We start from the raw sequence: 23,194 nt of genomic DNA, 5'->3' as shown, positions 1-23,194 counted from the left end.
GAATCCTTGGATATATCCCGTCTGGCCCGGGGGATTTGTCTATCCTCAAGTTTTTCAAAATGCCCAACACATCTTCCTTCCTAACAAGTATTTCCTCGAGCTTACCAGTCTGTTTCACACTGTCCTCTCCAACAATATGGCCCCTCTCATTTGTAAATACAGAAGAAAAGTACTCGTTCAAGACCTCTCCTATCTCTTCAGACTCCATACACAATCTCCCGCTACTGTCCTTGATCGGACCTACCCTCGCTCTAGTCATTCTCATATTTCTCAAGTATGTGTAAAAGGCCGTGGGGTTTTCCTTGATCCTACCCGCCAAAGATTGTTCATGCCCTCTCTTAGCTCTCCTAATCCCTTTCTTCAGTTCCCTCCTGGCTATCTTGTATCCCTCCAGCGCCCTGTCTGTACCTTGTTTCCTCAGTCTTACAGAAGTCACCTTTTTCCTCTTAACAAGACATTCAACCTCTCTTGTCAACCATGGTTCCCTCACTCGACCATCTCTTCCCTGCCTGACAGGGACATACATATCAAGGACACGTAGTACCTATTCCTTGAACAAGTTCCACATTTCACTTGTGTCCTTCCCTGACAGCCTATGTTCCCAACTTATGCACTTCAATTCTTGTCTGACAACATCATATTTACCTTTCCCCCAATTGTAAACCTTGCCCTGTTGCACGCACCTATCCCTCTCCATTACTAAAGTGAAAGTCACAGAATTATGGTCACTATCTCCAAAATGCTCCCCCACTAACAAATCTATCACTTGCCCTGGTTCATTACCAAGTACTAAATCCAATATTGCCCCTCCTCTGGTCGGACAATCTACATACTGTGTTAGAAAAGCTTCCTGGACACAATGCACACACACCACCCCATCCAAACTATTTGATCTAAAGAGTTTCCACTCAATGTTTGGGAAGTTAAAGTCACCCATGACTACTACCCTGTGACTTCTGCACCTTTCCAAAATCTGTTTCCCAATCTGTTCCTCCACATCTCTGCTACTATTGGGGGGCCTATAGAAAACTCCTAACAAGGTGACTGCTCCTTTCCTATTTCTGACTTCAACCCATACTACCTCATTAGGGTGATACTCCTCGAACTGCCTTTCTGCAGCTGTTATACTATCTCTAATTAACAATGCCACCCCCCACCTCTTTTACCACCCTCCCTAATCTTATTGAAACATCTATAACCAGGGACCTCCAACAACCATTTCTGCCCCTCTTCTATCCAAGTTTCCGTGATGGCCAGCACATCGTAGCCCCAAGTACCGATCCATGCCTTAAGTTCACCCACCTTATTCCTGATGCTTCTTGCGTTGAAGTATACACACTTCAACCCATCTCCGTGCCTGCAAGTACTCTCCTTTGTCAGTGTTCCCTTCCCCACTGCCTCATTACACGCTTTGGCGTCCTGAATATCGGCTACCTTAGTTGCTGGACTACAAATCTGGTTCCCATTCCCCAGCCAAATTAGTTTAAACCCTCCCGAAGAGTACTAGAAAACCTCCCTCCCAGGATATTGGTGCCCCTCTGGTTCAGATGCAACCCGTCCTGCTTGTACAGGTCCCACCTGCCCCAGAATGCGCTCCAATTATCCAAATACCTGAAGCCCTCCCTCCTGCACCATTCCTGCAGCCACGTGTTCAACTGCACTCTCTCCCTATTTCTAGCCTCGCTATCACGTGGCACCGGCAACAAACCAGAGATGACAACTCTGTCTGTCCTGGCTTTTAACTTCCAGCCTAACTCCCTAAACTCGTTTATTACCTCCACACCCCTTTTCCTACCTACGTCGTTGGTACCAATGTGCACCACGGCTTCTGGCTGCTCCCCTCCCCCTTAAGGATCCTGAAGACACGATCCGAGACATCCCTGGCCCTGGCACCCGGGAGGCAACATACCTTCCGGGAGTCTCGCTCGCGACCACAGAATCTCCTATCTATTCCCCTAACCATTGAATCTCCTACTACTATTGCTTTTCTATTCTCCTCCCTTCCCTTCTGAGCCCCAGAGCCAGACTCAGTGCCCGAGACCTGGCCGCTAGGGCCTTCCCCCGGTAGGTCATCCCCCCCAACAGCATCCAAAACGGTATACTTGTTTTGAAGGGGAACGGTATACTTGTTTTGAAGGGGAACGGCCACGAGGGATCCCTGCACTGTCTGCCTGTTTGTTTTTTTTCCCCCTGAGTGTAACCCAGCTATTCTTGTCCTGTACCTTGGGTGTGGTTACCTCCCTGTAACTCTTCTCAATCACCCCCTCTGCCTCCCGGATGATCCGAAGTTCATCCAGCTTCAGCTCCAGTTCCCTAACACGGTCTTTGAGGAGCTGGAGTTGGGTGCACTTCCCGCAGGTATAGTCAGCGGGGACACCGGTGGTATCCCTCACCACCCACATCCTACAGGAGGAGCATGCAACTGGCCTAGCCTCCATCCCCTCTTACCTTACAGAATATAGCTGCCCTGTGGACCAACTGGGTCTCCGCCCTCCGGCTCTGCTCCCAGTCAGCTGCACTCTCTGTAAACTCCTGGCTCTCTTCTCACTCTTTGCGGAAATGTAGGAAACAAAATGAAAGGAGCACCTTACTCCCTCCTCACCTAACTCCCTCAGTCACCAAACTCTCACTATAGCACTCAAATGCACCAAATTCAGCACTCCCTCAGTCACCAAACTCTCACTATAGCACTCAAATGCACCAAATTCAGCACTCAGTGCAAACAAAGTCTGCACTGTTGGGGATCACTTTTATACTGTGAATCTAGCCTCTGAAAACTGGCCTAATCCAATTAACTAATTAACAAGCTCCAGCTGCAAGTACCTACAAGTAGAAGCTTTGTTTAAAGCTGATTGAAAATTCACCTTCATCTAAACCAAACAGCAACTTTTAAGTTAATTAACTAAATAAAAGAAAGACTAGACTTTAGATAACAATGAAGCCTTATACTCCCTCAGTCACCAAACTCTCACTATAGCACTCAAATGCACCAAGTTCAGCACTCAGTGCAAACCCATCGATGTGTGCGATACCTCTGTCCTGTGTATAGATAACCTCATCGATGTGTGCGATACCTCTGTCCTGTGTATAGATAAACTCAGCGTTGTGTGCGATACCTGTGTCCTGTGCATAGATAACCTCATCGATGTGCAGATATCTCTGTCCTGTGTATAGATAACCTCATCTATGTGTGCGATACCTCTGTCCTGTGTATAGATAACCTCATTGATGTGTCAGATCCCTCTGTCCTGTGTGTAGATACCCTCATCGATGTGTGCGATACCTCTGTCCCGTGTATAGATAACCTCATCGATGTGTGCGATACGTCTGTCCCGTGTATAGATAACCTCATCGATGTGTGCGATACGTCTGTCCCGTGTATAGATAACCTCATCGATGTGTGCGATACGTCTGTCCCGTGTATAGATAACCTCATCGATGTGCGAGATACCTCTGTCCCGTGTATAGATAACCACAAGGAAGCCCGCTCTGTTGACAGATTTAACGGCTGCAGAAGGACAAAGCAACCAAATGACACCATCCCAGGAAAGACCCTAACCTGAGCCCCTCCAGCCCAGCCCCTTGGCTCTCCTCCTCTCCTCTTCCCTGTATCCCCTCCCCTCTGCCCGTCTATCCTCCACCCCCAGTCCCCGCTTCCACCTCTTGCCTCCCTTCCTCTGCGCTCTCCTCTCTCAGCCGGACTGAGCCCCTCTCCTCTCTCCTCCGGCTCCCATGCTGACGTGACGTGGAAGAGTTCACTCGAATTTCAAACAAATGACCTGCTCACGGAGACACTGTGAGGCCGGATGGGACATCATCTACAGGGCTGTGTCAGATTTGTGATTGGATGAAAAGATGTAGATTCACAGCTCCAGGGTCCCAGGTTCGATTCCCCGCTGGGTCGCTGTCTGTGCGGAGTCTGCACGTTCTCCCCGTGTCTGTGTGGGTTTCCTCCGGGTGCTCCGGTTTCCTCCCACAGTCCAAAGATGTGCAGGTTAGGTAGATTGGCCCTTAGGTGTCCAAAAAGGTTCGGTAGGGTTACTGGGTTACGGGGAGAGGGTGGAGGTGTGGGCTTAATTAGGGTGCTCTTTCCAAGGGCCGGTACAGCCTCGATGGGCCGAATGGTCCCCTTCTATGAATTCTATGAATCTATGAAAATAGCAGCTCCCTGAATTCCAAAGCTTTGCTCTGACGAGGGCTGAGGTTATGATGGAAGGGATTGTGCACATGTTGCAGCCCCCACTCCTGCAGACCAACGCAGGCCAAGAAAGTGTTTTCATTTAAAACAGAGAACAGGTTGAGAAGATTCGACCAGAGGACGGAAGGCCACCGTCCACCTCCCGGGCTGACCACACCGGCCGAGCAGGAACAAATCTCAGTGCGGGAAAACCTTCAAACATAAAGAAATCACATTTTGTGTTACTCACTGGAGTTGAGCAGGACCATGGCTTTCAAGCAGAGATATTCCTCATGTTGCAGTTTCAACTCGCGGAACCGCGAGGTCGCAGCGAGCAACATGTCAAAGATTTCCAGAATGCCCTCGACACATTGTCCCTCATCCCTACAGACAGGAGATTAAAAAAAACCCCAATGAGTGGAGATGGCGAGAGAAGATAGTTAGAGGTGGGATGGCGGAATCTGAGATTGTTCTGAGGTTGCGGTGGGACTGAATAGAGGTGCTCCAAACGAACAATGGTTTCGAGAGCGTGAATAAGGAAACGTTGACTCTCCTGGGTTCACAACCAGAAGGCGCAGGTATCAGGTGATTGGGGAAAAGAAGCAGAAAGCCATACCAGTCGCAGTAATCCCAGTATTTACTGTTTTTGTTGTGGGAATAAGGAGGAATATTTAACAGAGCGAGTTGCTGTGATCCGCAAACTGCTGCCTGAAAAGGTAACGAGAGCAGATTCAATAATAACTTTCAAACCAGAGTTGGATGGATAAATAAGTCAAAGCAAAGATCTGCGGGGTTATGGGGAAAGAGGAAGGGATAGCACATTCTAAGGGCAGGCACGATGGGTGAAGGGCCTGCCTCTGCAGGGGTGGGACCCTAGTCTCTCTCTCCTGCTCCACACGAGGAACCCTACAACTTGGGTTCAGTTTAATCTGTAATGAGCAGTGAGTATTACGAAAGGTGATGATGAGGGAGTGCGCACAGACTCGTGTATATTCAGACTCGTGTACACACAGACCCGTGTATACAGACTTGTGTACACAGACTCGTGTATACAGACTCGTGTATACATAGACTCGTGTACACAGGCTCCTGTATACACAGACTCGTGTATACACAGACTCGTGTACACACAGACCCCTGTATACACAGGCTCGTGTATACACACTCGTGTACACGCAGACTCGTGTACACGCAGACTCGTGTACACGCAGACTCGTGTACACAAAGACTCATGTGTACACAGACCAGTGTGCACACAGACTCGTGTACACACAGACCCCTGTATACACAGACTTGTGTATACACACTCGTGTACACACAGACTCGTGTATACACAGACTCATGTACACACAGACTCCTGTATACAGACTCGTGTATACACAGACTCGTGTACACACAGACTCATGTACACGCAGACTCGTGTACACGCAGACTCGTGTACACGCAGACTCGTGTACACAAAGACTCGTGTGTACACAGACTAGTGTGCACACAGACTCGTGTACACACAGACACCTGTACACACAGACTCGTGTATACACAGATCGTGTACACACAGACCCGTGTACACACAGACTCGTGTGTACACACACTCGAGTACACACAGAAGCGTGTATACACAGAAACGTTTACACACAGACTCCTGTATACAGACTCGTGTATACACAGACTCGTGTACACACAGACTCATGTACACGCAGACTCGTGTACACGCAGACTCGTGTACACGCAGACTCGTGTACACAAAGACTCGTGTGTACACAGACTAGTGTGCACACAGACTCGTGTACACACAGACACCTGTACACACAGACTCGTGTATACACAGATCGTGTACACACAGACTCGTGTACACAGACTCGTGTATACACACATCTCCTTTGACCGCAGGCTCTCCAAAAGGACTTCACAGCGGGATTGAAGCCGTGATATTGGATGAAGACTAAGCTCCCACAAACAGCGATGGGAAAGTGGCCGATGGCCAGACAACTATTTTAATGAATTAGGTCACGGGATAAATATTGGACAGAATAATGGAAAAACCCAGTGCAGCACTCCCTCAGTACTGACCCTCTGACAGTGCAGCACTCCCTCAGTACTGACCCTCTGACAGTGCGGCACTCCCTCAGTACTGACCCTCTGACAGTGCAGTACTCCCTCAGTACTGACCTTCTGACAGTGCGGCACTCCCTCAGTACTGACCCTCTGACAGTGCAGCACTCCCTCAGTACTGACCCTCTGACAGTGCGGCACTCCCTCAGTACTGACCCTCTGACAGTGCGGCGCTCCCTCAGTACTGACCCTCTGACAGTGCAGCACTCCCTCAGTACTGACCCTCTGACAGTGCGGCACTCCCTCAGTACTGACCCTCTGACAGTGCGGCACTCCCTCAGTACTGACCCTCTGACAGTGCGGCACTCCCTCAGTACTGACCCTCTGACAGTGCAGCACTCCCTCAGTACTGACCTTCTGACAGTGCAGCACTCCCTCAGTACTGACCCTCTGACTGTGCGGCACTCCCTCAGTACTGACCCTCTGACAGTGCAGCACTCCCTCAGTACTGACCCTCTGACAGTGCAGCACTCCCTCAGTACTGACCCTCTGACAGTGCAGCACTCCCTCAGTACTGAACCTCTGACAGTGCGGCACTCCCTCAGTACTGACCCTCTGACAGTGCGGCACTCCCTCAGCACTGACCCTCTGACAGTGCAGCACTCCCTCAGCACTGACCCTCTGACAGTGCAGCACTCCCTCAGCACTGACCCTCTGACAGTGCAGCACTCCCTCAGTACTGACCCTCTGACAGTGCAGCACTCCCTCAGTACTGACCGTCTGACAGTGCAGCACTCCCTCAGCACTGACCCTCTGACAGTGCAGCACTCCCTCAGTACTGACCCTCTGACAGTGCAGCACTCCCTCAGTACTGACCCTCTGACAGTGCGGTGCTCCCTCAGTACTGACCCTCTGACAGTGCAGCACTCCCTCAGTACTGACCCTCTGACAGTGCAGCACTCCCTCAGCACTGACCCTCTGACAGTGCAGCACTCCCTCAGTACTGACCCTCTGACAGTGCAGCACTCCCTCAGTACTGACCCTCTGACAGTGCAGCTCTCCCACAGTACTGACCCTCTGACAGTGCAGCACTCCCTCAGTACCGACCCTCTGACAGTGCAGCACTCCCACAGTACCGACCCTCTGACAGTGCAGCACTCCCTCTGTACTGACCCTCTGACAGTGCAGCACTCCCTCAGTACTGACCCTCTGACATTGCAGCACTCCCTCAGTACTGACCCTCTGACAGTGCAGCACTCCCTCAGTACTGACCCTCTGACATTGCAGCACTCCCTCAGTACTGACCCTCTGACAGTGCAGCACTCCCTCTGTACTGACCCTCTGACAGTGCAGCACTCCCACAGTACTGACCCTCTGACATTGCAGCACTCCCTCTGTACTGACCCTCTGACAGTGCGGCACTCCCTCTGTACTGACCCTCTGACAGTGCAGCACTCCCTCAGTACTGACTCTCTGACAGTGCAGCACTCCCTCTGTACTGACCCTCTGACAGTGCAGCACTCCCACAGTACTGACCCTCCGACAGTGCAGCACTCCCTCAGTACTGACCCTCTGACAGTGCAGCACTCCCTCAGCACTGACCCTCTGACAGTGCAGCACTCCCTCAGTACTGACCCTCTGACAGTGCGACACTCCCTCAGTACTGACCCTCTGACAGTGCAGCACTCCCTCAGTACTGACCCTCTGACAGTGCAGCACTCCCTCAGTACTGACCCTCTGACAGTGCAGCACTCCCTCAGTACTGACCCTCTGACAGTGCGGCACTCCCTCAGTACTGACCCTCTGACATGCGGCACTCCCTCAGTACTGACCCTCTGACAGTGCGGCACTCCCTCAGTACTGACCCTCTGACAGTGCGGCACTCCCTCAGTGATAAGGCGTGCCCGTTATCTCTCGCGATTGGCCTCCCACTAACGCGATGTGGTGAGATATTGCGATCGGAACCTTGTCCTCGCTGGGCAGGGCCCTCCAGATTAACACAGTGAACCACTCAGCTCATTGAGATATATCGGTGCCCATTGTCCCGTGCCCCCGGATCCTCGCTGTGGCGCCGTTTAGCGCTGGTCTACACCTGGGTGGGTGGTTCCTGGCCATCGGAGACCCCCTGGTGGTCGGGCTCTGGACAGCGCGGTACGCTAGCACTCCCGCTGCCACCCTGCCAGGCTGGCAATGCCCTGGTGCCCGAGGTCTGGCTGCAGACCCGGAGACAGACCCTGCTTTACACCCCCAAATCGGGACTCTGCTTCGCGGGCGTTTGGACTTGCCCCACAAGCTGGTGCCCCCGGATGGAGTGTGAACCCAGCTCTCTGACTCCGATTTGAGACCAACTCTCCCGGAGACACAGCTGACAGGGAGCTGCAATTATCGGCTTATTAAATTTGAGAGGGATTGACAGGGTCACGTGATGTTAGCGCGCGAGCGGTTATGTTTCCATGAGCTCCCGCTCTGATCATCATAGAATCCGTCATTTCATCCCCGTGCACATCTCATATTCGTCAGTTTCTCGGTTAAATGGTGTGTTCTGGGTTACATGGTGTGTGCTGGGTTACATGGTGTGTGCTGGGTTACATGGCTTGTGCTGGGTTACATGGTGTGTGCTGGGTTACATGGCTTGTGCTGGGTTACATGGTGTGTGCTGGGTTACATGGCGTGTGCTCGGTTACATGGCTTGTGCTGGGTTACATGGTGTGTTCTGGGTTACATGGCTTGTGCTGGGTTACATGGTGTGTTCTGGGTTACATGGCGTGTGCTGGGTTACATGGTGTGTGCTGGGTTACATGGTGTGTGCTGGGTTACATGGCGTGTGCTGGGTTACATGGTGTGTGCTGCGTTACATGGTGTGTGCTGGGTTACATGGCGTGTGCTGGGTTACATGGTGTGTGCTGGGTTACATGCCATGTGCTGGGTTACATGGCGTGTTCTGGGTTACATGGCGTTTTCTGCGTTACATGGCAGGTGCTGGGTTACCTGGTGTGTGCTGGGTTACATGGTGTGTGCTGGGTTACATGGTGTGTGCTGGGTTACATGGCGTGTGCTGGGTTACATGGTGTGTGCTGGGTTACATGGTGTGTGCTGGGTTACATGGCGTGTTCTGGGTTACATGGTGTGTGCTGGGTTGCATGGCATGTGCTGAGTTACATGGTGTGTGCTGGGTTACATGGCGTGTGCTGGGTTACATGGTGTGTGCTTGGTTATATGGCGTGTTCTGGTTTACATGGTGTGTGCTTGGTTACATGGCGTGTGCTGGGTTACATGGCGTGTGCTGGGTTACATGGCGTGTTCTGGGTTACATGGTGTGTGCTGGGTTACATGGCGTGTTCTGGGTTACATGGTGTGTGCTGGGTTACATGGCGTGTTCTGGGTTACATGGTGTGTGCTGGGTTACATGGTGTGTGCTGGGTTACATGGCGTGTTCTGGGTTACATGGTGTGTGCTGAGTTACATGGCGTGTTCTGGGTTACATGGTGTGTGCTGGGTTGCATGGCATGTGCTGAGTTACATGGTGTGTGCTGGGTTACATGGTGTGTGCTGGGTTACATGGCGTGTTCTGGGTTACATGGTGTGTGCTGGGTTACATGGCGTGTTCTGGGTTACATGGTGTGTGCTGGGTTGCATGGCATGTGCTGAGTTACATGGTGTGTGCTGGGTTACATGGCTTATTCTGGGTTACATGGCGTGTTCTGGGTTACATGGCGTGTTCTGGGTTACATGGCTTATTCTGGGTTACATGGCGTGTGCTGGGTTACATGGTGTGTGCTGGGTTAAATGGCGTGTGCTTGGTTATATGGCGTGTTCTGGTTTACATGGTGTGTGCTTGGTTACATGGCGTGTGCTGGGTTACATGGCGTGTGCTGGGTTACATGGCGTGTTCTGGGTTACATGGCGTGTTCTGGGTTACATGGCTTATTCTGGGTTTAATGGCGTGTGCTGGGTTACATGGCCTGCGCTGGGTTACATGGCATGTGCTTGGTTACATGGCGTGTTCTGGGTGACATGGCATGTTCGGGGTTACATGGCGTGTGTGGGTTACATGGGATGTGCTGGGTTACATGGCTTGTGCTGGGTTACATGGAGTGTTCTGGATTACATGGTGTGTACTTGGTTACATGGCGTGTTCTAGGTTACATGGCATGTTCTAGGTTACATGGCATGTTCTGGGTTACATGGTGTGTGCTGGGCTACGTGGCATGTGCTGGGTTACATGGCGTGTTCTGGTTTACATGGTGCGTGCTGGGTTAAATGGCGTGTGCTGAGTTACATGGCGTGTGCTGAATTACATGGCGTGTTCTGGGTTACATGGTGTGTGCTGAGTTACATGGCGTGTTCTGGGTTACATGGTGTGTGCTGAGTTACATGGCGTGTTCTGGGTTACATGGTGTGTGCTGAGTTACATGGCATGTTCTGGGTTACATGGCGTGTTCTGGGTTACATGGTGTGTGCTGAGTTACATGGCATGTTCTGGGTTACATGGTGTGTGCTGAGTTACATGGCGTGTTCTGGGTTACATGGCGTGTGCTGAGTTACATGGCTTGTGCTGAGTTACATGGTGTGTGCTGAGTTACATGGTGTGTGCTGAGTTACATGGCTTGTGCTGAGTTACATGACTTGTGCTGAGTTACATGGCGTGTTCTGGGTTACATGGCGTGTGCTGAGTTACATGGTGTGTGCTGGGTTACATGGCGTGTGCTGAGTTACATGGCTTGTGCTGAGTTACATGGCGTGTTCTGGGTTACATGGTGTGTGCTGAGTTACATGGCTTGTGCTGAGTTACATGGCGTGTTCTGGGTTACATGGCGTGTGCTGAGTTACATGGTGTGTGCTGAGTTACATGGCTTGTGCTGAGTTACATGGCTTGTGCTGAGTTACATGGCGTGTTCTGGGTTACATGGCGTGTGCTGAGTTACATGGTGTGTGCTGGGTTACATGGCGTGTGCTGAGTTACATGGTGTGTGCTGAGATACTTGGCGTGTGCTGAGTTACATGGCTTGTGCTGAGTTACATGGCGTGTTCTGGGTTACATGGCGTGTGCTGAGTTACATGGCGTGTGCTGAGTTACATGGCGTGTGCTGAGTTACATGGCTTATGCTGATTTACATGGCGTGTTCTGGGTTACATGGCGTGTGCTGAGTTACATGGTGTGTGCTGAGTTATATGGCGTGTTCTGGGTTACATGGCGTGTGCTGAGTTACATGGTGCGTGCTGGGTTACATGGCGTGTGCTGAGTTACATGGTGTGTGCTGAGTTACATGGTGTGTGCTGAGTTACATGGTGTGTGCTGGGTTACATGGCTTGTGCTGGGTTACATGGCGTGTTCTGGGATACATGGCGTGTGCTGAGTTACATGGTGTGTGCTGGGTTACATGGCGTGTGCTGAGTTACATGGTGTGTGCTGAGTTACATGGCGTGTGCTGAGTTACATGGTGTGTGCTGAGTTACATGGTGTGTGCTGGATTACATGGCGTGTTCTGAGTTACATGGTGTGTGCTGAGTTACATGGTGTGTGCTGGGTTACATGGCTTGTGCTGGGTTACATGGCGTGTTCTGGGTTACATGGCGTGTGCTGAGTTACATGGTGTGTGCTGGGTTACATGGCGTGTGCTGAGTTACATGGTGTGTGCTGAGTTACATGGTGTGTGCTGGATTACATGGCGTGTTCTGAGTTACATGGTGTGTGCTGAGTTACATGGTGTGTGCTGGGTTACATGGCTTGTGCTGGGTTACATGGTGTGTTCTGGGTTACATGGTGTGTGCTGAGTTACATGGTGTGTGCTGAGTTACATGGCGTGTTCTGGGTTACATGGTGTGTGCTGAGTTACATGGCGTGTGCTGGGTTAAATGGCGTGTGCTGAGTTACATGGTGTGTGCTGAGTTACATGGTGTGTGCTGAGTTACATGGCGTGTTCTGGGTTACATGGTGTGTGCTGAGTTACATGGTGTGTGCTGAGATACATGGCGTGTGCTGAGTTACATGGTGTGTGCTGAGATACATGGCGTGTGCTGGGTTAAATGGCGTGTGCTGAGTTACATGGTGTGTGCTGAGTTACATGGTGTGTGCTGAGATACATGGCGTGTGCTGGGTTAAATGGCGTGTGCTGAGTTACATGGTGTGTGCTGAGTTACATGGTGTGTGCTGAGTTACATGGCGTGTTCTGGGTTACATGGTGTGTGCTGAGTTACATGGTGTGTGCTGAGATACATGGCGTGTGCTGAGTTACATGGTGTGTGCTGAGTTACATGGCGTGTTCTGGGTTACATGGCGTGTGCTGAGTTACATGGTGTGTGCTGAGATACATGGCGTGTGCTGGGTTAAATGGCGTGTGCTGAGTTACATGGTGTGTGCTGAGTTACATGGCGTGTTCTGGGTTACATGGTGTGTGCTGAGTTACATGGCGTGTTCTGAGATACATGGCGTGTGCTGAGTTACATGGCGTGTTCTGGGTTACATGGTGTGTGCTGAGTTACATGGTGTGTGCTGAGATACATGGCGTGTGCTGAGTTACATGGTGTGTGCTGAGTTACATGGCGTGTTCTGGGTTACATGGCGTGTTCTGGGTTACATGGTGTGTGCTGAGTTACATGGTGTGTGCTGAGATACATGGCGTGTGCTGGGTTAAATGGCGTGTGCTGAGTTACATGGTGTGTGCTGAGATACATGGCGTGTTCTGAGTTACATGGTGTGTGCTGAGTTACATGGTGTGTGCTGGGTTACATGGCTTGTGCTGGGTTACATGGCGTGTTCTGGGTTACATGGCGTGTGCTGAGTTACATGGTGTGTGCTGGGTTACATGGCGTGTGCTGAGTTACATGGTGTGTGCTGAGTTACATGGTGTGTGCTGGATTACATGGCGTGTTCTGAGTTACATGGTGTGTGCTGAGTTACATGGTGTGTGCTGGGTTACATGGCTTGTGCTGGGTTACATGGTGCGTTCTGGGTTACATGGTGTGTGCTGAGTTACATGGTGTGTGCTGAGTTACATGGCGTGTTCTGGGTTACATGGTGTGTTCTGGGTTACATGGTGTGTGCTGAGTTACATGGCGTGTGCTGGGTTAAATGGCGTGTGCTGAGTTACATGGTGTGTGCTGAGTTACATGGTGTGTGCTGAGTTACATGGCGTGTTCTGGGTTACATGGTGTGTGCTGAGTTACATGGTGTGTGCTGAGATACATGGCGTGTGCTGAGTTACATGGTGTGTGCTGAGATACATGGCGTGTGCTGGGTTAAATGGCGTGTGCTGAGTTACATGGTGTGTGCTGAGTTACATGGTGTGTGCTGAGATACATGGCGTGTGCTGGGTTAAATGGCGTGTGCTGAGTTACATGGTGTGTGCTGAGTTACATGGTGTGTGCTGAGTTACATGGCGTGTTCTGGGTTACATGGTGTGTGCTGAGTTACATGGTGTGTGCTGAGATACATGGCGTGTGCTGAGTTACATGGTGTGTGCTGAGTTACATGGCGTGTTCTGGGTTACATGGCGTGTGCTGAGTTACATGGTGTGTGCTGAGATACATGGCGTGTGCTGGGTTAAATGGCGTGTGCTGAGTTACATGGTGTGTGCTGAGTTACATGGCGTGTTCTGGGTTACATGGTGTGTGCTGAGTTACATGGCGTGTTCTGAGATACATGGCGTGTGCTGAGTTACATGGCGTGTTCTGGGTTACATGGTGTGTGCTGAGTTACATGGTGTGTGCTGAGATACATGGCGTGTGCTGAGTTACATGGTGTGTGCTGAGTTACATGGCGTGTTCTGGGTTACATGGCGTGTTCTGGGTTACATGGTGTGTGCTGAGATACATGGCGTGTGCTGGGTTAAATGGCGTGTGCTGAGTTACATGGTGTGTGCTGAGATACATGGCGTGTGCTGGGTTACATGGTGTGTGCTGAGTTACATAGCTTGTGCACGGTGGGAGGATGTGAGTCTTATTCTTCATTTTCTTGGGCAACGTGGAGAATGTCTTTATCGTGCAGATTGTCCTGTGGCTGTTCTGTAATCCTGGACATTGCTCCTTGTTGATCATGTTCTTCTGCAGGGAGGGAGGGGGATTGTGAGCGTGACGGCCCCCTATCCTCGATTGTCCTGGTGTAGCAGAGACATATTCAATCAATTATGAGGAATGTGATTTGTGATGTTTTACTGCTTCTGTTTATTGGGGAGGATGAGGGTCTGGGACTGGGAGAGGGACTGGGACTGGGAGAGGGTCTGGGACTGGGAGAGGGTCTGGGACTGGGAGAGGGTCTGGGACTGGGAGAGGGTCTGGGACTGGGAGAGGGTCTGGGGCAGGGAGAGGGTCTGGGGCAGGGAGAGGGTCTGGGGCAGGGAGAGGGTCTGGGACTGGGAGAGGGTCTGGGACTGGGAGAGGGTCTGGGACTGGGAGAGGGTCTGGGACTGGGAGAGAGTCTGCGGCAGGGAGAGGGTCTGGGACGTGGAGAGGGTCTGGGACTGGGAGAGGGTCTGGGACTGGGAGAGGGTCTGGGACTGGGAGAGGGTCTGCGGCAGGGAGAGGGTCTGCGGCAGGGAGAGGGTCTGGGACTGGGAGAGGGTCTGGGACTGGGAGAGGGTCTGGGACAGGGAGAGGGTCTGGGGCAGGGAGAGGGTCTGCGACTGGGAGAAGGTCTGGGACTGGGAGAGGGTCTGGGGCAGGGAGAGAGTCTGGGACTGGGGGAGGGTCTGGGACTGGGAGAGGGTCTGGGACTGGGAGAGAGTCTGGGGCAGGGAGAGGGTCTGGGACTGGGAGAGGGTCTGGGACTGGGAGAGGGTCTGGGACTGGGAGAGGGTCTGGGACTGGGAGAGAGTCTGGGACTGGGAGAGGGTCTGGGACTGGGAGAGGGTCTGGGGCAGGGAAAGGGTCTGGGACTGGGAGAGGGTCTGGGACTGGGAGAGGGTCTGGGACTGGGAGAGGGTCTGGGGCAGGGAGAGGGTCTGGGACTGGGAGAGGGTCTGGGACTGGGAGAGGGTCTGGGACTGGGAGAGGGTCTGGGACTGGGAGAGGGTCTGGGGTAGGGAGAGGGTCTGGGGCTGGGAGAGGGTCTGGGGCAGGGAGAGGGTCTGGGACTGGGAGAGGGTCTGGGACTGGGAGAGGGTCTGGGGTAGGGAGAGGGTCTGGGACTGGGAGAGGGTCTGGGGCAGGGAGAGGGTCTGGGACTGGGAGAGGGTCTGGGACTGGGAGAGGGTCTGGGACTGGGAGAGGGTCTGGGACTGGGAGAGGGTCTGGGGCAGGGAGAGGGTCTGGGGCAGGGTGAGGGTCTGGGGCAGGGAGAGGGTCTGGGACTGGGAGAGGGTCTGGGACTGGGAGAGGGTCTGGGGCAGGGAGAGGGTCTGGGACAGGGAGAGGGTCTGGGACTGGGAGAGGGTCTGGGACTGGGAGAGGGTCTGGGGCAGGGAGAGGGTCTGGGACAGGGAGAGGGTCTGGGACTGGGAGAGGGTCTGGGACTGGGAGAGGGTCTGGGGCAGGGAGAGGGTCTGGGACTGGGAGAGGGTCTGGGACTGGGAGAGGGTCTGGGACTGGGAGAGGGTCTGGGTCTGGGAGAGGGTCTGGGACTGGGAGAGGGTCTGGGGCAGGGAGAGGGTCTGGGGCAGGGAGAGGGTCTGGGCCTGGGACAGGGTCTGGGACTGGGAGAGGGTCTGGGACTGGGAGAGAGTCTGGGGCAGGGAGAGGGTCTGGGACTGGGACAGGGTCTGGGACTGGGAGAGGGTCTGGGGCAGGGAGAGGGTCTGGGACTGGGAGAGGGTCTGGGACTGGGAGAGGGTCTGGGACTGGGAGTGGTTCTGGGACTGGGAGAGGGTCTGGGGCAGGGAGAGGGTCTGGGACTGGGAGAGGGTCTGGGACTGGGAGAGGGTCTGGGACTGGGAGAGGGTCTGGGGCAGGGAGAGGGTCTGGGACTGGGAGAGGGTCTGGGACTGGGAGAGGGTCTGGGACTGGGAGAGGGTCTGGGACTGGGAGAGGGTCTGGGGCTGGGAGAGGGTCTGGGGCAGGGAGAGGGTCTGGGGCAGGGAGAGGGTCTGGGGCAGGGAGAGGGTCTGGGACTGGGGGAGGGTCTGGGACTGGGAGAGGGTCTGGGACTGGGAGAGGGTCTGGGGCAGGGAGAGGGTCTGGGACTGGGAGAGGGTCTGGGACTGGGAGAGGGTCTGGGGCAGGGAGAGGGTCTGGGACTGGGAGAGGGTCTGGGGCAGGGAGAGGGTCTGGGGCAGGGAGAGGGTCTGGGACTGGGGTAGGGTCTGGGACTGGGAGAGGGTCTGGGACTGGGAGAGGGTCTGGGGCAGGGAGAGGGTCTGGGACTGGGGAGGGTCTGGGACTGGGAGAGGGTCTGGGACTGGGAGAGGGTCTGGGACTGGGAGCGGGTCTGGGACTGGGAGAGGGTCTGGGACTGGGGGAGGGTCTGGGACTGGGAGAGGGTCTGGGACTGGGAGAGGGTCTGGGGCAGGGAGAGGGTCTGGGGCAGGGTGAGGGTCTGGGGCAGGGAGAGGGTCTGGGACTGGGAGAGGGTCTGGGACAGGGAGAGGGTCTGGGACAGGGAGAGGGTCTGGGACTGGGAGAGGGTCTGGGACTGGGAGAGGGTCTGGGGCAGGGAGAGGGTCTGGGACAGGGAGAGGGTCTGGGACAGGGAGAGGGTCTGGGACTGGGAGCGGGTCTGGGACTGGGAGAGGGTCTGGGGCAGGGAGAGGGTCTGGGACTGGGAGAGGGTCGGGTGGTTGGGTTGGGGAATGAGTGAGTCTGCGACTGGGAGAGGGTCGGGTGGTTTGGGTTAGGTCAGTCCTCAGGTACTTTGAAGACAGCCCCCGGTTGGAGTGTATCTGTTTCTGGGTTCTTTTTGTTTTTGGCAGTAATTATTTATTTTGTTCCTATATTAAGTTATCGAGTTTAAGAATCACTGGGTGGGGTTCACCGCCCCTGACGTAATCGGCGATCGGGCGGAGAATCCGTTATGATGCCGAAATCACGCCGGTTTGCCGCTGGTTTCGAATGCCCCGCCCCCTCCAAAACAGCGTTATCGCAGCACGTGCCACACGCTGCGACGGCCTCAGTGTGTCACCAGAAGCCCTCCCCCCAAAGGGCTGGGTTCCCGACGGCGTGCGGTCCCAGCTGTGCGGGAACCCGGTGTGGCCACTGCGGATGGTGCCAAGCACGGCCACAGTGCGCCTGCGCTGTGCTTCTGGCCGGTGCGGGGGGGGGGGGCTTCCGCGAGGGCTGGGGGGACTGGTAGCGGGTGTCCGGGGGGGGGGCTTCCGCGAGTGCTGGGGGGACTGGTAGGGGATGTCCGGGGGGGGGTGCACTATCTGGCAGGTCGAGTCCGCACACGGCAGGCGCCATGTTGTACCGCGTGACCGCTGCAGGTTGCCGCCATGCGCGGCCACGGACCGGGCAATTCGCCGGCCGTGTATTTTGTGGGAGCCGGGAGTTTCACGTGGCCCCTTTCCGGTCGCAGCAACGGTGAGCGAGCGCCGACTGTTTTCCAGGTACAATCCCACAGATCCTCCGCACTTAGTCGGAGAAACGGAGAATCTGTCCTGAGTGTTGACGCCAACGAAGAATCCGGGGAATATTACGACATTAAACCGGTGCCGCACCCGGACAGATTCCGCTCCCGGTGAGGGGCTAGCACCGCGGCCACGCGGAACACAATCCATTCCAATGGAAAACGGGGCCGGATTTGCCGGGTCCGTGATTGACACTCGGGAGGCTGACAAGCTGCAGCCGCGCACACACTGCACTCCCCACGCACACTGCACTCCCCACGCACACTGCGCTCCCCGCGCACACTGCACTCCCCACGCACACTGCACTCCCCACACACACTGCACTCCCCACGCACACTGCACTCCCCACGCACATTGCACTCCCCACACACACTGCACTCCCCACGCACACTGCACTCCCCACACACACTGCACTCCCCACACACACTGCACTCCCCACGCACACTGCACTCCCCACGCACACTGCACTCCCCACACACACTGCACTCCCCACACACACTGCACTCCCCACACACACTGCACTCCCCACACACACTGCACTCCCCACGCACACTGCACTCCCCACGCACACTGCACTCCCCGCACACACTGCACTCCCCGCACTCACTGCACTCCCCACACACACTGCACTCCCCACACACACTGCACTCCCCACACACACTGCACTCCCCACACACACTGCACTCCCCACACACACTGCACTCCCCGCGCACACTGCACTCCCCACGCACACGGCACTCCCCACGCACACGGCACTCCCCACACACACTGCACTCCCGGCACACACTGCACTCCCCACACACACTGCACTCCCCACACACACTGCACTCCCCACGCACACTGCACTCCCCACGCACACTGCACTCCCCACACACACTGCACTCCCCACACACACTGCACTCCCCACACACACTGCACTCCCCACACACACTGCACTCCCCACACACACTGCACTCCCCACGCACACTGCACTCCCCACGCACACTGCACTCCCCACGCACACTGCACTCCCCACGCACACTGCACTCCCCACGCACACTGCACTCCCCACACACACTGCACTCCCCACACACACTGCACTCCCCACACACACTGCACTCCCCACACACACTGCACTCCCCACACACACTGCACTCCCCACACACACTGCACTCCCCACACACACTGCACTCCCCACACACACTCATCCCAGCCGCACACACACACTGCACTCCCCACACACACTCATCCCAGCCGCACACACACTGCACTCCCCACACACACTCATCCCAGCCGCACACACACATTACGCTCCCCACACACACTCATCCCAGCCCCACACACACATTACACTCCCCACACACACTCATCCCAGCCGCACACACACATTACACTCCCCACACACACTCATCCCAGCCGCACACACACATTACACTCCCCACACACACTCATCCCAGCCGCACACACACATTACACTCCCCACACACACTCATCCCAGCCGCACACACACATTACACTCCCCACACACACTCACCCAGACACTCCCCACACACACTGCACTCCCCACACACACTGCACTCGCCACACACACTGCACTCCCCGCACACACTGCACTCCCCACACACACTGCACTCCCCACACACACTGCACTCCCCACACACACACATCCCAGCCGCGCACACACACATTACACTCCCCACACACACTCATCCCAGCAGCACACACGCACTGCACTCCCCACACACACTCCCCCCAGCCGCACACACACTGCACTGCATTCCCCACACACACTCATCCCAGCCGCGCACACACATTACACTCCCCACACACACTCATCCCAGCCGCGCACACACATTACACTCCCCACACACACTCATCCCAGCCGCGCACACACATTACACTCCCCACACAGACTCATCCCAGCCGCACACACACATTACACTCCCCACACACACTCATCCCAGCCACACACACACATTACACTCCCCACACACACTCATCCCAGCCGCACACACACATTACACTCCCCACACACACTCATCCCAGCCGCACACACACTGCACTCCCCACACACACTCATCCCAGTCACACACACACATTACACTCCCCACACACACTCATCCCAGCCGCGCACACACATTACACTCCCCACACACACTCATCCCAGCCGCGCACACACATTACACTCCCCACACAGACTCATCCCAGCCGCACACACACATTACACTCCCCACACACACTCATCCCAGCCACACACACACATTACACTCCCCACACACACTCATCCCAGCCGCACACACACATTACACTCCCCACACACACTCATCCCAGCCGCACACACACTGCACTCCCCACACACACTCATCCCAGCCACACACACACATTACACTCCCCACACACACTCATCCCAGCGGCGCACACATTACACTCCCCACACACACTCATCCCAGCCGCACACACACATTACACTCCCCACACACACTCATCCCAGCCGCACACACACATTACACTCCCCACACACACTCATCCCAGCCGAACACACACATTACACTCCCCACACACACTCATCCCACGGGACACACGCACTGCACTCCCCACACACACTCACCCCAGCCGCACACACACTGCACTGCATTCCCCACACACACTCATCCCAGCCGCGCACACACATTACACTCCCCACACAGACTCATCCCAGCCGCACACACAATTTACACTCCCCACACACACTCATCCCAGCCGCACACACATTACACTCCCCACACACACTCATCCCAGCCACACACACATTACACTCCCCACACACACTCATCCCAGCCACACACACATTACACTCCCCACACACACTCATCCCAGCCGCACACACATTACACTCCCCACACACACTCATCCCAGCCACACACACACATTACACTCCCCACACACACTCATCCCAGCCGCGCACACATTACACTCCCCACACACACTCACCCAGACACTCCCCACACACACTGCACTCCCCACACACACTGCACTCCCCACACACACTCATCCCAGCCACACACAGACATTACACTCCCCACACACACTCATCCCAGCCGCACACACACTGCACTCCCCACACACACTCATCCCAGCCGCGCGCACACATTACACTCCCCACACACACTCATCCCAGCCGCGCGCACACTGCAATCCCCACACACACTCATCCCAGCCGCACACACACATTACACTCCCCACACACACTCATCCCAGCCGCACTCACACATTACACTCCCCACACACACTCATCCCAGCCACACACAGACATTACACTCCCCACGCACACTCATCCCAGCCGCACACACACATTACACTCCCCACACACACTCATCTCAGCCGCACACACACTGCACTCCCCACACACACTCATCCCAGCCGCGCGCACACTGCAATCCCCACACACACTCATCCCAGCCGCACACACACATTACACTCCCCACACACACTCATCCCAGCCGCACACACACATTACACTCCCCACACACACTCACCCAGACACTCCCCACACACACTGCACTCCCCACACACACTGCACTCCCCACACACACTGCACTCCCCATACACACTGCACTCCCCACACACACTCATCCCAGCCACACACAGACATTACACTCCCCACACACACTCACCCAGCCGCACACACACATTACACTCCCCACACACACTCATCCCAGCGGCACACACACATTACACTCCCCACACACACTCATCCCAGCCGCACACACACATTACACTCCCCACACACACTCATCCCAGCCGCACACACACATTACACTCCCCACGCACACTCATCCCAGCCGCGCACACACATTACACTCCCCACACACACTCATCCCAGCCACACACACACATTACACTCCCCACACACACTCATCCCAGCCGCACACACACATTACACACCCCACACACACTCATCCCAGCCGCACACACACACTGCACTCCCCACACACACTCATCCCAGCCACACACACACATTACACTCCCCACACACACTCATCCCAGCCGCACACACACATTACACTCCCCACGCACACTCATCCCAGCCGCGCACACACATTACACTCCCCACACACACTCATCCCAGCCACACACACACATTACACTCCCCACACACACTCATCCCAGCCGCGCGCACACTGCAATCCCCACACACACTCATCCCAGCCGCACACACACATTACACTCCCCACACACACTCATCCCAGCCGCACTCACACATTACACTCCCCACACACACTCACCCAGACACTCCCCACACACACTGCACTCCCCACACACACTCATCCCAGCCGCACACACACATTACACTCCCCACACACACTCATCCCAGCCGCACACACACATTACACTCCCCACACACACTCATCCCAGCCACACACAGACATTACACTCCCCACGCACACTCATCCCAGCCGCACACACACATTACACTCCCCACACACACTCATCTCAGCCGCACACACACTGCACTCCCCACACACACTCATCCCAGCCGCGCGCACACTGCAATCCCCACACACACTCATCCCAGCCGCACACACACATTACACTCCCCACACACACTCATCCCAGCCGCACACACACATTACACTCCCCACGCACACTCATCCCAGCCGCGCACACACATTACACTCCCCACACACACTCATCCCAGCCACACACACACATTACACTCCCCACACACACTCATCACAGCCGCGCACACATTACACTCCCCGCACACACTCATCCCAGCCGCGCACACACATTACACTCCCCACGCACACTCATCCCAGCCGCGCACACACATTACACACTCCCCAAACACTCACCCAGACACTCCCCACACACACTGCACTCCCCACACACACTGCACTCCCCACACACACTGCACTCCCCGCACACACTGCACTCCCCACACACACTCATCCCAGCCACACACAGACATTACACTCCCCACACACACACATCCCAGCCGCGCACACACACATTACACTCCCCACACACACTCATCCCAGCCGCACACACACATTACACTCCCCACACACACTCATCCCAGCCGCGCACACATATTACACTCCCCACACACACTCATCCCAGCCACACACACACATTACACTCCCCACACACACTCATCCCAGCCACACACAGACATTACACTCCCCACACACACTCATCCCAGCCACACACACACATTACACTCCCCACACACACTCATCCCAGCCACACACAGACATTACACTCCCCACACACACTCATCCCAGCCACACACAGACATTACACTCCCCACACACACTCATCCCAGCCACACACACACATTACACTCCCCACACACACTCATCCCAGCCACACACAGACATTACACTCCCCACACACACTCATCCCAGCCGCACACACACATTACACTCCCCACACACACTCATCCCAGCCGCACACACACATTACACTCCCCACACACACTCATCCCAGCCCCACACACACATTACAC

At 55.1% G+C, this 23,194-nt stretch overlaps 1 protein-coding gene across 4 annotated transcripts in view; it reads right to left on the bottom strand.

The window, feature by feature from the left end:
* The window catches only part of esr2a (estrogen receptor 2a), a 745,646-nt gene that overhangs the window by 90,172 nt on the left and 632,280 nt on the right, over positions 1-23,194 (bottom strand). For all 4 annotated transcript variants that reach the window (XM_072494274.1, XM_072494258.1, XM_072494265.1 and 1 more), the window contains one exon: positions 4,428-4,561. In XM_072494274.1, the coding sequence (XP_072350375.1) occupies positions 4,428-4,561 (134 nt within the window). The remainder of the gene's footprint in view (positions 1-4,427; positions 4,562-23,194) is intronic.

Source organism: Scyliorhinus torazame, chromosome 2 (genome assembly GCF_047496885.1).
Source record: "Scyliorhinus torazame isolate Kashiwa2021f chromosome 2, sScyTor2.1, whole genome shotgun sequence".
Lineage (NCBI taxonomy): Eukaryota > Metazoa > Chordata > Chondrichthyes > Carcharhiniformes > Scyliorhinidae > Scyliorhinus > Scyliorhinus torazame.
The sequence above is the reverse complement of the archived record's forward strand: the minus strand, read 5'-3'. Positions and strand labels throughout refer to the sequence as shown.